Here is a 17,508-nt window from a genome sequence, read left to right as displayed (position 1 = left end):
CAAAGACAGGACTGCATAAATTTTTAATTAATCAGAAGCAGTTGCAGAGTCGGTAAAAAGTCAACCTAAAACTGGAAACACCATGCTAAAATCCCCTGCATTTCATAAAAGTCCACGTTCGTTCACTGCTTACGTCCTACGCGAATTTAAACCCGAACCTACGCGTCGCTTTTAGGAACGTCGAAAAATAGGCAGAAAATAGGGAAAGCAGAAAATTGAATAACTCCACCCCCGACGTTGTTCCATCGATTAACAATTTCGAATCGGCACCGTATAACCTTTACCATCTCACGCAGCGAGTATTGCACGTTCGCCCACTTACGACAAAACGAAACCGTTTTATTCCAGCTGGAGGTGTGCGGCCGACTCGTGTGCTGCGCGCAGAGGCTGTGCAGAAGCGGAAGTGCAACGGAGGAGGCCGAGCAACGGATCAATCGAGGCCGGAGGGGAGCACAGGCGGGCCCCGAGTTGGAGGGGCCCTCAGGCTCGGAGGATGGCATCCTTCCGATACCGGTTAGCCCGAGCCCAGCGTCCACGTCCTCGCAGGAAGACGCCTGCAAACCACCCCCGCGAAACTGCTACCGCCTGGTTATGCTTGGTAGCGCCAGGGTCGGCAAAACTGCCATTGTAGCACGGTAATTGTACTGTACCATAGATTATTACCGAAACGTCGATATCGGTAGAGTATCGAAGTCGATATAATACCGAAATTGATTATTGCTGAAATCGACTATAACTGAAATCACGATACCGGTATAATATCGAAATCAGTATAATACAAAAATCGGCTATCACTGAAATATCGATACTAATATAGTATCGGTACCGGTATAATATCAAAATCAGTATATTACCGAAATCGGCTATCACTAAAATATCGGTATTAACATAGTATCGGTACCGATATAATATCAAAATCAGTATAATATTGAAATCGGCTATCACTGAAATATCGGCACTAATATAGTATCGGTACCGGTATAATATCGAAATCAGTGTAATATCGAAATCGGCTATCACTGAAATATCGGCACTAATATAGTATCGGTACCGGTATAATATCAAAATCAGTATATTACCGAAATCGGCTATCACTAAAATATCGGTACTAACATAGTATCGGTACCGATATAATATCAAAATCAGTATAATACTGAAATCGGCTATCACTGAAATATCGGCACTAATATAGTATCGGTACCGGTATAATCAAAATTAGTGTAATATCGAAATCGGCTCTCACTGAAATATCGGCACTAATATAGTATCGGTACCGGTATAATATCAAAATCAGTATATTACCGAAACCGGCTATCACTGAAATATCGGTATTAACATAGTATCGGTACCGATATAATATCAAAATTAGTATAATACTGAAATCGGCTATCACTGAAATATCGGTACTAATATAATATCGGTACCGGTATAATGTCCAAACCGATGTAATACCGAAATCGATTATTGCCAAAATTAACTATCACTCGAATAACGATACCGGTATAGTATCGAAATCAATATATTACCGAAGTCAATTATTATTGAAATAGGCTATCACTGAAATATCGATATTATAGTGTAGTATCGAAACCGACATAATACGGAAATCACCGAAATACCAATATCGGTGTACTACCAACGATATATCAAGGGACCGAAATAAATACCAGTATTATTTCAATACTCCGATTGTCAAACTTGAAACGAGTACCGATCATTAGTTCTTTATTTCCAGTTACTATTCTACTATAATTCTCATTAATATAAAATTACCTTTTCCTAGTCTCTACTTAAAAAAATCTCGGAAACAAAATAAAATAGGAATTAAAATAGGAAGTAAAAAGTTACGAAGGTACTGCCGATATTTACCCACATAATACCGGTATTTTCCCTATTTCTGACTTTAATCCTCCACTCCTCCATTCGCGATAATTACTCGGATAATGTGGCGAGTTTCTTCCTCTTCTTATTCCTTCCGAGCCTGCGTAGGAAACGATACTAGCTCCCTTCTGGACACTACCAATGCTGTTTCACGTGCCATGATTACATTAACCCTTCGGGGTAACTGCGTCGGGGGTGTGGTGGAAGTTTCAAATAGAAGCAGCTTTGTTGCTTATGAATGTATGAAAATGTTTCCCTTGGAAGGAGCCGCGGTTCTCGACAACGTTCCTGCTGGATTCAACCTTAATCTCGCGGTTTAATTCAGCGGTCTATTAATGGAATTTTTTCCTTCCCTTTTTCCTTCCTCTTCGCAAATTCGAATCTTCGTAGTTTTATTCCCGGCTATTAATTTACCGAGGACAAGAACGAATACGTCGTTAGAAACGTTTCTCACGCCGCGGGATTTTTCGCGAGAGTCACAGAGACAGATTCGGATGGCCGTGATAGGAATAAGGGGTGCAATTTCGAAGACGATGGTCTGGAAAATGCGAACATTTTCGGTCGTAGGTATTTGCAACGAGGTCACGGTTGGATGGAACTGTGTTCAAAGCGGTTTCGAACATCGATTTTTAAGATTCGCCGACGTCGATCCGATGTAAAGGTAACGGGGCGCGTTCCATCCACGAAATCGTTGTTCCCGCGACCTTGTATTTTTCACTAGTGACAGCGAACGCGTACCGCTTTCAGCTCAAAAAATATCGCCTCGATGAAATCTCCACGTCGAGGATGAAAATATAAATCGGACCACGGTTCTGTCAAATCTCGTCTTAACTCCGCGTCCTCTCTTTTTCGGTCAAAACGAGACACGGGGTTGTATCTGTCAGACCTGTCGACGTTGTAATCTAAAAAAGCCTTTCCATTCTATTTTGTTTTGTTTTTTAACATTAATTGTATCGATTGTATAGCAGAGAATTGAAAGTTCGATACGTGACTATCTATAAAATAGTTTGGATTTATAAAACATGAAAAATAGATTTATGGGGGAGTTATAAAAGAGTCTTAGAAGATTTATAGAAAGTAGGAAATTGATAAAAAAGTATGACAATTGTGAAAGTGGTTTAAGTCGTTAACTCGATGAACTAAATGAAAATATTTTGATTTCGAGTATATTATAAATTTAAAAAATTATTTCGATCAAGTTATATGCTCAGCCTGTCACTTTCCCAAAAATAATTTTATTCCATTGCAGTGCAAATGAATGCAACTCGAAATTCGAAATAAAATCGTTCATGATTATCGATGAAAATATAGAAAATATGAGACAGACCTATAGAAAAATTTGTCAATCCTTTTACTCGAAGTACGAAATTAAATCGAAAAATTTCACGATCTTTTTATACCTTCGTTATTCCCATATCTGTATATAAATTAAAATAAAATATGAACAAGAATAACGTGCACGATGAAAATTGTCAGGATGATATACATATCTGTAGCATCCAAACTATCAATACCGAAAAGATCGAACTAAAACACTATTCGTCAAAAATGTTTCGCCAGTCGCGAAAATAAAATTTACGATGTGCAGTAAATTCCCAAAAATTTGAAAAATGGATAAGAACAAACGCGGTGTCTGTCAGTGTCTGGCACAAAAATGCGCCTTCCCGGTACAATATTTGACACTTTACCTGAACGGCAACGATCGGTGGAGCGAGGGTGCATTGTGAACGGAACCTAAGCGTATTGGCTCGCTTCCGCCCCAAAACCAGAAAGCTTTTAACAGGCCGATATTTTTAACCCACGGCGAGAAAATGGACAAGCGTCGGCTGACAGGAAACGTGTCACTGATTTACTAGACCATGACTGCTTCTGTGATTGAATTTCATCGAAAATCCCATCGGTTTAATCCAAAATGTTCCGCGGTGTTTTCAACGCGCGTTCAACGACGTCGTGAGTGATGAGCTCGTTAACGCCTTTCACAGATAACGGGCAACTCGTTCGTGAACGACTTCCATGTTACTCGTGTTCGATTTCGATCGAACCGAGTCACCGATACGACAAGCATAATCTTGACGGATAATAATGCGACTCGTATTGTCTCTGGTTTCGTTGAACGCGCGTTAGTGAATCTTAACGAATCTTAGTAAACCTGTCAAGATCTTAGTCCTACTAGAGTTCTAGTGGGCCTTAGAATCTACCAAGATCCAAGTCCTATCAGGGACCTAGCCGGCTTTAGAACCTACCAAGGTCCTAATCATATCAGAGTCCTAGTAAGCCTTAGAAAGTACCAAGGTCGTAATCCTACTTGGGTCCTAGTGGGCCTTAGAATCTACCAAAGTCCAAGTCCTATCAGGGACCTAGTCGACTTTAGAACCTACCAAGGTCCTAATCCTATCAGAGTCCTAGTAGGCCTTACAACCTACCAAGGTCTAAGCCCTACTAGGATCCTAGTGGGTCTTAGAACCTACCAAGGTCTAAGTCCTACTAGAGTTCTAGTGGGCCTTAGAACCTACCAAAGATCCTAGTCTTATCAGAGTCCTAGTTGGATTTAGAACCTACCAAGGTCCTAGTCCCATCAGAGTCCTAGTGGGACTTAGAACCTACCAAAGTCCAATTCCTACCTGGATCCTAGTGAACCTTAGACCCTGCTAAAGTCTTAGTGAACCTTAATGAACCTGCCAAGGCCCAATGGTCGTTTTCAAATTTTTAAATGAAAATTTTTCATTCAGAAATATTGCTTTGACTACTCATCTTTGCAATTTTTCTTTTGAATATGAACAATTTTTCAATATTTTCTCGGGTTCCATTTTTCTGAAACTCCTTTTATTTTATTTTTATTTTCACGCTTCGCGCATGATTCGTCGTCTTGAATTTCCAAAACCTGCTTACTAGGTAAACCAAAATACCAAAAACTATCGATCCACCCTATTTATTCCTATATTACAAATTTAATTATTCCATATATTACAGGTCGATGATTCTAGTGTTAATGAACCGGCGATTTATCGTTTTATCCGTTAATTACATCTCGTGAGCAGCGTGACAAAGGTTCCTCCGACGAATTTGTTAATGCATCACGGAGAAAATTCCCAACGAACGACGCGGAAAGCAGCTACGACACGCGAGAGGGTTGACGAGGGAAACTTGTGAAAACGTGTTCCGCGTGATCGGACTCCGCTTTGCGCTCGCCATCGTCGCTAATAGGACAAACGATTTAATTCCCTTCGAAATATCATCCGCGTCGCTGCTGCTGGAAAGGCGATGTAACGTTCGTTTGGCCGGTTAGTATTTCGATCAAAGGGATACGGTCGTAAATGGGGTGCGAAAGTAAATGGAAGATAAAATTCGACGGAATTATTGCGGTATACCCAAAATTGCCATAACCGCGATATTTCTCATTACTTCCCGTAATTTTCTGTTCCCATGTAAGAATCGCGATAATCCATACACCCTATAATCGAACACCGGTTGAACGAAGTTCCACTGCAGAGTTAATCTTGAAATACAAGACTAGATTCCAAGATCAAAATAGATAAAAGAATTCGCGATTCCGAGAAATCCGTGATTCCGTGCAACAGCTATACTCTTAAACATAGCTAATCCCGAAATAAGAAACTGGACTCTAAGAAGAAGAATTTTAGATTGGCTAATTAACGGTAGAACGATGTACAGTTCGTAGAGGGTCGTATATAAGAGATAGTATAAAGCAGAGTGACTTTTACCGCAGATTCTTGTCCAACAAGTTCGAGGAGAGTTACACACCGACGATCGAGGACTTCCACCGAAAGCTGTACAGGATTAAAGGCGAGGTCCATCAGCTTGATCTTCTGGACACGAGTGGAAACCATCCGTTTCCAGCCATGCGACGATTATCCTTCCTAACCGGTAAGTCGATCAGCTTAAGTCCACGGAAACAACCGGAAAAATGGCGGCTCAACCCTGTCGGGATACACGTCGCACTTTGTCGAATTAAATACGTTCAGGGGAATAAATCGACGTTTACGGGACTCTGTAAGACGCGTGATTTAATCGGGAATATAAATTACAATTTTATACTTACACTTAAACGTAGCAATGAGAAATACTTTTTACTCGTGAAAAAGTAAGTGGGAGAGAAAATTGAATTTAAAGATTTGTTTATTATGCGTATACATGACAACACTGTTTAGTGCGAATTTTCGTTTTTAGAAAAACTGGCAATTTTTTAAAACCGAGGACAATTTTTGATAGAGCAATTTCGATTACGAATTCCTGTTCTGGGAAATAAATTCTACGAGAATCTCCTAATGGATATCACATGTTAGAGAAGAAGTTGAAATTTGTTGGACAGTGTGATCTGTAGATGAAATATTTAAAAGAATAATAGGTATAAATGCGATAATACTTTGTTAACCCTTTGCACTCGAGAGGCGACTTTCAGTCACCATTTAATCAAATTCTAGAGATCATTGTTAATTAATATTTCAAATTTAATATTATCCAACGACGCGTTGAATATCGAGGTAAAATAATTCCATTTCTTACAATTTCCGTTTTGAAAATATCGTCGACTTTATGGCAGGAAGTCTTCGAATTACTACGTTTCTGTAACGAAAATATCGCCGAGTGCAAAGGGTTAATAATTTAATTATCCGACACTTACATTAATGAAGGTAATACGAAATGTAATTAATACGTAGAAATGCTAACTATTCGAATGAGAGAATGGAATTAGTGCTCCAATTCCTAGAAGAGGTATTATTGTTTCCTTCACTTGTCGAAGATTTATACTACTTCTTGCGTAGCCCACGAACTTGCCCAAAGCGAAACGAGAGCATTACCGCCATTTATCACTGCGAGAGTGTGAACAGAAGCAACAGTTCACAGGGAGTACACGAAGAGCGGAAAATAAGTGAACGCCCGGTAGACTGACCTCTAAATCCAATTTTCTGGAGAATGAGCTCCATATTAGGAAATTTTCCAATTTATTTTCAATTCACCTGCACACCTGGAATCGCTATTCTCGCTTACCTTGTGTACGCGTTCTGCCTATGTACAATTTCGAGATTACGCGAAAGTTCGCGATCGGACTTGAATCGTGTCTATAGGTACAACTAGGTGTCAGGAGGGAGGCAAATATTTCGTCAGTCTACATGGAACGTTGGCAAACATCGGTAACGCGTGGTGGAAGCACCTTTCGTTTTGCTGTCGCCTCTAAAGACGGATTAACGCGAAACAGTGGCGATAACCGCGCTGCAATAACCGTCAAACGCAAGCAAATAGCTTTCACCCTGCAGTTGCGCGGCTTACAATTGAACCGGAAGTTGACCGCTCGTACCGTCGATCTGGACTCGCGAGATTGCGCCCGATATATCAGCGACAGGCCTGCGAACAGCTTGACAGGGCAGGCCAATCCTACGGGGACCAAAGAAAGGGTGAGGGACGGTTACAGAGGGTATGAGTGACAGATAGCGAGGAGCGATGACGAGAAGTTGCCAGGGGTAACTCGCAAGATCAATCTGAGTTAGGCGGAATTCATAACCGCGCTTCCAGCCACGTCTGCAATCGTTCTCGTAACGAAGGGAAATTTCAACCTGCCATTTTAGACTGACCGAGTTATTCCTCGCTGTTACGTAACTTTACGTTTCTTTCACACGGTTAACAGACTTTTCTCCGCAAGAGTACTTCGAGTCTAACTAAATCTGTTACGAATTAACCCCTTGCCCTACGATTTAATCCTTATCGGTCGTAAGTCACCACTCATGTGACAACAATACTTTGTCGCTGCGATCATGCGTGTCACGTGGGAGGTGACGAGACGGAAATCTTTCGCATATTTACCGAAACCAGCTACAACCTAGTTAGAATTATAGATGGCGCATGCCATAATCTACAGCAACGTCTGTCACACGTCGAGCCATTTCGAGAATAGCACGTAATCGAGTAATGAAAATAATCGTTAAACCTTGCAGAATCACATCTAAATTGTTATTTTCCTAACTACGTAAATTACAAGTTCCTTGACAAAATAAACGCGCAAGTATCTTCTCCGTGTGCAATGAAAACCTTCGAACTGATTCCTCTACTGTTGGTCACGGTCCACTCTATCACCCACCCTAAATTTTTCTTAAAACGGTGAACAAATTGTAAGGATATAAAACAAATACTACTAACCGAACTCTCGATCGAAGATTCTCGAAGTTTCGATGGCACGTGCTATAATCAACAGCAGAGTCGGTCACACGTCGAGCCGTTTCGTCTGGACGTGGTGAAGAATAACACGTAACTGAGGCATAAAGTCGTCAACGAAAATTAACCATATGCCTGACTCGTGTTTACATCTACAAACCACGTCTCTCGCACGTGATATCTACGTTTGGGCCGATTTCCTTACCCTCTTAAATTAAATATACGATTAAACATATAAAGTGATTAAACAAATAGGTGATTAAAAATGACGAAGTGATTAAATCACAGAACAAAAGGTTACATAATAATTATAGCGGAACTTCTTAATACGTTAAGTATCACGCCGGTCCCCAGGGACTGGCCCAGACTAGGAGCAAAAGGTGCTAGCTTTTGGTGTTAAATTCTTCGCCATCTTTGGACCTAACGTTTAGGAATTCCTGTTATAACAATTGGCACAGTATCTCCGAGTTTTATGAATACTTCGCGCCAGTGGCTCACTTGATGGTCGAGTCTGAGTCTGAACAGAACGGCAAGCAAAACGGGCTGGGCACTTAACGTGTTAAACTTGGAAAACAATACCGATACACGTTTTAGATCTAAACCTCAACCACTCGCGTAGTCAATTCGAATACTAAGGAACGACGACAGACAACCATCGATCAATCATATCGTACCAACAAGAGAGACCCATACACCCATAGGAACCCCGTGCTTTCGCAGTTATCGATCTTCCGTGATCAACGTGGTAGTTCACAGATCGCCGGGAACGTTGGTCGAGTAGCGTCGTTTCTGTGTACCACTCTACACGTACAGCTTCGATCCAGCCCCCAATCCGTGAACAGTGATCTCGACAACTTGTTGAGTATCCTTTCTTCGAGCTCGCTGCCGCAACTCCGTGGAGTTCCGGCGGAGTTTCAGGACACGCTCGATCGAGCGGCGAAATATCGTTGGCTCGTAAACAGCCGACCGCGAGGAACGTCGCGTCATCGTGGAGGATACATCAGCAGCGGATTTCGGCTTACTCTAGCGCGAAAATCCCGCTGCAACATCCGCCAGCCGTTTTTCAGCGCACCTCGGAGAGGCTCGCGACGCCGACGCCAGCTACGCTTCCGCCGATTCCGCTCCGCAATTTTGCCAAACGTGCCGAATCAATATTTACACGAAACCCGCTCTCGCGAGGAATACACCGAGATAGGTGGAAAACGAAAAGGAAAACGTCGACAGGGGGAGTGACACAGCGTGGAAATCGCGCCGGCGAAACTAATAACGCTGACCATTCGTTCTCCACATTGCTTCTCTCCTCTAATTAATTTTTAATTAGCGCACTATCCACGCTTTTATCTGCCGTTCCCTTTTGCACGCCAGTTCTGACCTGGATAGACACGCACACGAGGTCGGAAACGTCGCGCACCTAAAACGCCGAAAACCTGGGCAAAACGCGAGTTTTCCAAGAGAAGGATATACATGGTCTCACTTCCGTTTTAAGCTAACTCTTTAAATGGAAACATATGTTTTTGTATGTAATATGGAGAATTCCGGGACCTGCGAAACCTTAATTGAGACTATTTACAAAAATTAAACAATTATACAAGAGTCAAATTGATCGATCGATTCCACATATAAATGTAAATCGCGATTTCTCGAGGGGTTTACATTAATCCCGTAGCATTTCAAATATATCACTAATTACAATATAGATTTTAATACATGGACTGCCTGTGATAAAAAGTTGCTACTGTTTATCAACAAATCACTAGGAAATACAGGTAGTCCTCCTATAACACGGTAGATAGGTTCCTAGAAAATGCCGTGTTGTGTGAAACCGTGTTGTATGAGACCCAGAGTCAGTACAAAAAGGGGGTTACGTTCCGAAAACTTACTAGAAACAAATTTTTTTTAATTCTACATAAACAACTTAATTTTTATTAAAAATATAAATGTATGCACAACAAAAACAAAAATAAATATTATTTTAATTTAACGCAACTTTAATAAATTTCTTCGTCCTCACTGCTCGTGTAGAAGTACAGTGCTATACAAAGGTTCTTGCAATTTTCTTATTGTGTTAGAGCGAAACCGTGTTATAGGATGCTGTGTTATAGGAGGGCTACCTGTACATAATTAGCAGTCTCGGATATATTACAGCTACGCAAATATTATATTTTGCATACACTTTAACTTCATTCAGTGGACTTGTTGATAAATTGACCTTCCTTTTACGGAATTTCATTGCTTATTCCTCAAATGATGCGAATGAATAAAACGAATCAAAAATGAATGAATGAATAACATCAAATTCGTGACCAGCGACCTGAAAGTACTTATAGAAAGCCTTTTAACGTTCTCGCAGTGTTTCCAATATTTGTCCAGCTTTTCTGCGTGTCCAGCACACTGTGTCTCGTGTCGCGACGCCGGAAGTCGAGGAAGGGGACGGGTGCCGTACGGTTATCACGGAGTCCCGAGAAAGAAAAATGTTGTCGGAATGACCGTAGCAATAAATTTGCAATTACGATCTCTCCCGTTTTTCCGTCGCGTCGAGAAACGCGCGTGCATCACGCATCACGCACGTGACGAGCATACACCCGGATATACGCGTATTGATCACATTCGGTTTTGAACACACGTGTCACGTGTTTACCGTGCACCTTGTAGTCACCACGTGCACCTGTGGGTGCACCGGACCCACGTACCATCCAATTTGCTCGCGTTCTACCGGCAAGACTAGGAAACACCTCTGGATCCCTGTTTGAGGAATCAACTGATCTCTTCTGGATCTTGATCTCGTGGTTAAATCATCAGAAGTGTTTGTCGAAGATTTATTTGCACATACATCGATATACCGATTCGGATTCAGATCAGCTGTTTCTTTTTCATCAGGGACAGTGGACTTAGGAGAGACTTAATGTGACCTTTAGTAACTGTTGTTAGAGGTTGTCGGGATGAATGATGATCTTTGTTAAATGTTAGATGACTTTGAATGAGGTTCATTAGACTTCACAATGATCATTAAGTCACCATGAATGACTTGGCTTTAAGTAATGTTTGACCTTTACTGTAACTTAAGTGAGCTTTGTTTAATATTAACCGAATGTTCAGTGATCTTCGATTGATCCTGTTCCAATCTTTAATGACCCCTGTTTGGCCTTGATTTTAATTCGAAAATTTTTCCATTGATTTTATTTTTATTTTAAATTGTCCCCATTTGATCTTGATTCACCCTTAAGTAATTTTTATTTAACCTTGTTTCGACCCTCATTCGTCTTTATCAGGCCTTGATTTTAATTTGAATGCCTGTTTGATTTTATTTTTATTTTAAATTGTCTCCATTTGATCCTGATTCGTTCTTGACTAATTTTTGCTTCATCTATTTCCGACGTTTAACGATCTCAATTTGGTCTTGATTCTGTCTTAAATGACCTTTGTTTCATCGCAATTCTGCTTTAAACGGGCTTCTTTTAATTCACTTCGTCTAGACTATAAGTGATCGTTGTTTGATCTTGTGTCGACCTTTAATGACCTTTCTCTAAAATTGCGTCAACCTTTAATAGCCTTTATCTAATCGTACTGCGACCTTAAGTGACCTTTACCTGACCTTACCGTAACTTACCGATTAACCCTTGCTTTCTCTCCGTTACGTTTTCCCTGACAGTGACAGTTTCTCGATTGATTCCCGTTTCTTTCCATTGCTATAATAAAATACTTCCTCCTAAAAATGTTGTATTCTAAGGTCCTGCTAGTTAATTACTCTCGGCTGATATGCGAGCTCGACCAAACTCTGTCAAATTTGAAAATTACGTATGCGATTAATGTAATTAATATTAATATACTACGATTAATACTCGTCACCTAGAGCTATTATAATTATATACTGCCTACAGTTACAATTAGTATGCGCTACCTACAAAGTGCTGCGTGAGTCGATCACATATTAGCTCGACGATGCACGAAATCGAAGCTTGAGAACCGCTGTTCTCGAGAATGAAATTTTTAAACGCAGGATGGTCTTTAATACCTTTAATACCACAGTCTCGCAATTACATTGTACATTTTTAATTGAACCGATCCGCCGGTATTCACCGTTTTAACGTCTGGCGAGATTAATGAAAACGTAACGGAGGCGTGTTTATCTCCGCGTAAAATATCGCTCAAGACACCGAACTATCTGCTGCCTAGTAAATTTGCGTAATTATCATGCACGTAACTAATTACACACTACAGCGCGCACGGACGCGTGATAAATAACGTTGTAGCGTACTCGCCGATCGTTACACGATTCGCGGTTCCATCCGCGCCAACGAGTCAAGATCGACCGTTTTCCACCGGGGAAAAGGTTTGCGCTGAGTTTCCCGGCCGCGAAAAATATCCAAGAAAATTGGAAGATCTCGGCGAAAGCTTCGCCAGCACCTTGCACGGTAACGCTTTCCGCCTGGCCAAGCAGATTGGGATTTGAATTTCGATGCGAGGCACACCAGCTCCTCTCTCTTCCCGTGGATATCCCATTAATGCCTCGCGATCCATCTTCGCGCGAGGGAACATCGAGGAATCGAAGTTCGAAAACATTACGGCGTCCGGAAAGTTTCCCGAAACGAGAATTTACCGACCAGCCACGCTACTCCCCGTGACAACGGGAAATATTCGTGACAGGATTCGAGAACAGGCATTCGAGAAAGGAATCCGAAACGTTTGATCGGCTAAGAGGTTGCACGCAGAAGACTAAACGTATTTCAAGTATAAGAAAGACAGGGGTGATAGTGCAAATATGGTCCACCTTCTCAGATTCTTGGAAAATAGTATTAACCCTTTCGCTACTTTGCACGCAACGTAGTTGCACCGATATTTCTCAACATCTCGAAAACTATGAATTCCACAAATCCGTCATTTTACTTTTTTAATTGGTTATTTTCCGAGATAGGTCAACGAAACGCGGTAATTTTTGATCGCGAAAGAGGCGCAACTATGCAGGTGTCAGACATGTTACGAGTTTTCGAAAATTTTCGAAAATTTTCGAAAATTGCAAGTCCAACGCGTATCAGAGTGCCAATTTCTTTTTCCCGAAAAGACCACATTCGCCGGTGTTTAATCCTTTCGCTACTACGGGTGACTATAGTTACCGACCTCGAGACGCCATCTATACACGACGGATGACTATAGTCACCGTCCACAAAAATTGAGTAAAATATTAAGACAAGTGCTACCGTTTCTCTTAACTCTGTTCTCCAAGAATTGCAAGCTCTATTTCGATGATCAGTTTTTCCTTTTCTTTTTTTCCTCAAAAAATTTGTGTCAAGAGACCGAATGCTAAAGACTGCACGATTTTAATATTTCCATCTTTGACACGTCGCTTCGTTCTACGGGAGGGTTAAAAATATTAAAAATGTAGAAAATCATATGTATTCGGGGATTATTTTAGATCGAATCCCGCGTTTAATGGGACGAGGTTAGGAAGATGAAAAGTAGACTCACAAGATCTTTAATTGTAATAAAAATATAATTGTACCGTAGAAAGGATTAAGCTCTTACGCGTCTGCTCTCTTATACTCGTTTCTCACTGTTTCTTCTCGCATCTTCACGTCCTTATTTCAACCTCACATTTTCTCCTCTTCCAAACTCATTCTCTCTTTCTCGATTGGTCACTTGTACCCTAAATCTTCAAGCGCGTTTCTAAACTCAGTCTCGCTCGCAATCGATAATCTGAAACAAACATTCTTTCCTCTCAATCCACTTGCACACGCCACCCACGTTGAAGAATTCTATTCCCATATATATTTTAGTTATATGTGGTACGATACAGTTGGATTGGGGACAGTGATGTCGATACTGGGGACATTGGATAATAATAATAATAAGCTAACTAATCCCAACAAAAAATATAAAAATCGCATCAAGAAAAGAGAAAAGTGGTAGTTTATAGTTTCCAGATGATGCATTAATAATTTCCTAGTGAGAAAGTTCAACCATTTTGAGGATATACCATTTTTCCAAAACTTGGTTCGACGAAAAACGATGATAACATGAATCAGGGCTAGAAAAGTAAAAAAGGGTAACAAATTTCAAAATGATTCGCACCAAAAGACATTTAAAAGTTCGAAAATGAAGACAAGAAATAAATGACAATGAAAAATGAACGATTATATGATTTTTCTCAAAGAAATTATAATTTATTAACGATGAAAGTCTTCCAAAAATTGTGAAGAGAAGGTCCTCGTTCTCACTTTCTCGCCTATCTTTTAAGAATAGATATTCGAAAGATTCCATATCGAGCTGAAGCTCTTCTTCTCCTTAAGCTCGTCGAAATGGGGTCGCGAAACACTCTAAATAATTTCAATTAACGAAATAAATTCGCAGTGCATTCAGCGATAAACCGCCTCGTAAAACGCTGCAGAATCAAGATGGCGGCCGAGTGGAACTTAAAGGGCCGATGTGCGTGGAGCACAGACCGACACATAAATTTTAACTGCCATCGGGCAGATTATAGCGGCGTTTTCAAAATCGAAATCAATAATCATATAATCGATATTTATGGGATCTTATAAAGAGAAATTTGAGACACCCTTTCCCAATCCCCTCTCCATCCAATAATTTACGAGTACTCGTAAAAATCCGTATTACGTATCGAGGTTTAAAGCATCGAAGCTTTACCGTGCAGCTTTCCCAAACGAACTAATAAATTAGTCGTAACTTGACATTTGTACAAGTACTTAAATCATACATTTCGAATTCTAATTTCGTAGAATACTCGAATCCGTACGACGACTACACACGTAGAATAACAGCGTAAATCGAATAACTTTTCATAGGCTTTGATACGAAATCTCTTTACATCACCCGAGGATATTCTTCCCGTATTATTCTCGTCTCTTACTACATCGCAGAAGAACGTTTCATATGCATACTCTCGAGCTAAAGGTTGCATAGGAATTGGAAGAGAGTGGAGTCGAATAATGGTCGTTTTTATATACCCTAATTTACCCAGGCATCCAATCTCGTTGTTTCCTTCTCAACGTTATTTCCAAGTATTTCGCAAACTATTAGCCGTTCCTGGAAATACGTATGAAGCATTACCGAGATCAGAGGTAACACGTGGCGTACGTGACCAGTGCTTTGCATAGGGGCGGCGCGATAAGGGGACATTATCGAGCATGGAACAAGCATGGTAATAACGTTAGGAAGTCAATTCCAGCAGAGGGTATCGTAGATAAAATCGCGTCGAAGGTCGAATGGAAAATTAGGAGCTTTCGCAGAAAGTACGCGGCGAGTGGCCACGTGTAGAACACGACAAGGAAAGCTCGGGCGATACGAGAAATCGACGCCGCGAACTGCTTCGAGGACGGAACCAAAATTCCCGGTACTCGAGAACGAAAGATGAAACGAAACGCGGAGCAGCAGCAAAAAGCAGTGCTCGAAATAGGACTGGAGAAAGGAGCAAAGGATTTATCCGAAGGAAAAAGGTATCGAGTTATGAACCGGCTAAAGGGAAGCCAAGAAACCGGGAAAAAGAGCGGGGGCAAGAAATTTCTTGCCGCGTGAAAGGCGATAAAACGGACACACAGCGGATAAGTAAATAAAGGACCTGTGGAGCTCTTCTAGGAACCGGCTTGAAATCGGGAGCGAGGATGATTAAAAGGGCGGGAAGAAGCTCAAATATGGATGTAAATTCGAGGAGAAAAGCGATCGGTACCGGTTGGAATATTCGTTGGAACGAAAGGGCGAACGGCTCGCGTCGGACCTGGTTTTCCTCTGAAAAATTTGATCTCGACGAGTTATACGAGCGCTACGTGCCTCGCGGGCTTTCGTACAAGAGATGGCCGCGATGCGAATATTTGCGGAGCGACGCACGAGCGCGCCGGCTATGCAAAATAGGAGAAAAAAGGGGGTAGTTATTAAGTTGGCCGAGTCCCTTACACAGCCCGGCATCAAGATTACGCCGCACGAAAAGCCGTTATTAAAGTCGGCTTTGAACCTATGATTGGAAACTGTAGGCGACCGATATCAGATGGTGCCTTAGCGTTCCGTAGTTTATAACGATGCACATTCAAAATCCGTTTCGAACATTTCCCCGCGTTATTCGAGCCGATTAAGAATTCGTTCCGATTCGATTTAACGACCCGATCGTACAGATATCTCGGGTTTACAGCCGGGGAACAAGAACAGCGAATGCTACTGGATCTTCGGCCGAAATAGACCCGAGGCCTTTGACGTAGCATTGCGTTCCTCAACAAAGTGAAATCGAGAGCCCTTAACATAGCGCTACGTGTTTCAATAATCTAACACTGGAAATCCTTGACTCGGTCCCACCAATTTCCATAAGCTTCAACCGGAAGCCCTGGAACGTTCTAACCCACTACCAATCAACTGAACCCAGAATCCGTTGACTCACGAGTGTGCCTTACCTGTCGTAAATTAAACGTGACAGTGATGCAATTAGATCCCGCGCGATCTCGAAATTAATTGACACGTGTGAGTTGCATAAGTCAAATAAGTATACTCTGTAAGTGCAGTCTACCAGAGAAATACAGTGCTTTCGCGAGTCATGTACCTAAAGGCTGGCAAAGAGGTAGGGATATCTAAAATTAAATAAATATGTATTAAAGGACGACTTCGAACCCGCGAAAATTACACCAAAGTTCAAGCCAAAACTCGGAATCATGTAGTGTTCCTATCTGTAGGTATCTAACACCAAAACAGCAGGATGAAAAAAATTTTCGATTAACTTGGAATACTAATTTAATTCCTCTGCTCCTCTCAATACTGTGGTATTGTGAGCTAGGAAGGTGAGCTAGCGAAGGAAATAGTATTAAAGGAGGTATGGGGTTCGGCTTAGGCGTTTAGAACATCATCTGGAGTGCATGCGGACGGGCGGATGACCACGTGCAAGAATTGTTTGGATATTTATGACCGGGTCCAGTGCAAGCAATGAACGAAAGTCTGGGAATGTGTCCAAGTCTCTGAAGTACCTGGGGTGAGATCGCGCGGGAAATGAGTGATCAACGAAGAGAGCTTGTGTATGAATTTGAGTGTTAGACTTTAAATAAGGGTACAAGACGTAGTGAACAGAGAATCGTGTGTTTGTGAGTTAGAGTTGAGAGAAATCTAGTGTAATATTTTAGTATAAATAAATCTATTTTGTTATTAAAAAGGAATTGTTGTTTACTAGACGCACAGATCTCTCTCAGCACAGGATTAACGCTAGAACTACCAACCCAGTGAAAATGACTGGTCCCAGAATTTTCCTTTTTGCAATCACCGAACACATACACCTGCTTTAAGAATAAAATTGGTATCAACTCGTATTAAGAAAGAACTGTAATCAATATATTCACTCATTTTCATCGTACCGCTAAAATTACTATGATCTGTACACGTTATAGTTAGGTACCCATTAAAGATCGGTAGTTCTAGTGTGTTAAGGCTGTCACAAACAACGAAAGCTTCCTTTTCGTCTAATTACACAATCCTAAA

The 17,508-nt window shown here is 41.2% G+C and overlaps 1 protein-coding gene across 1 annotated transcript in view; it reads left to right on the top strand.

Annotated features, from left to right (window-relative positions):
- The first annotated feature begins 362 nt into the window (after positions 1–362).
- The window catches only part of LOC108546678 (dexamethasone-induced Ras-related protein 1), a 28,236-nt gene continuing 11,090 nt past the window's right edge, over positions 363–17,508 (top strand). The window contains exons 1-2 of the mRNA XM_017898888.1: positions 363–635; positions 5,609–5,766. Coding sequence (XP_017754377.1) covers positions 592–635; positions 5,609–5,766 — 202 coding nt within the window. The 5' untranslated portion in view covers positions 363–591. The remainder of the gene's footprint in view (positions 636–5,608; positions 5,767–17,508) is intronic.

This window comes from Eufriesea mexicana, unplaced genomic scaffold (genome assembly GCF_001483705.2).
Source record: "Eufriesea mexicana isolate 0111107269 unplaced genomic scaffold, ASM148370v2 scaffold762, whole genome shotgun sequence".
Taxonomy (NCBI): Eukaryota; Metazoa; Arthropoda; class Insecta; order Hymenoptera; family Apidae; genus Eufriesea; species Eufriesea mexicana.
The sequence above is the reverse complement of the archived record's forward strand: the minus strand, read 5'-3'. Positions and strand labels throughout refer to the sequence as shown.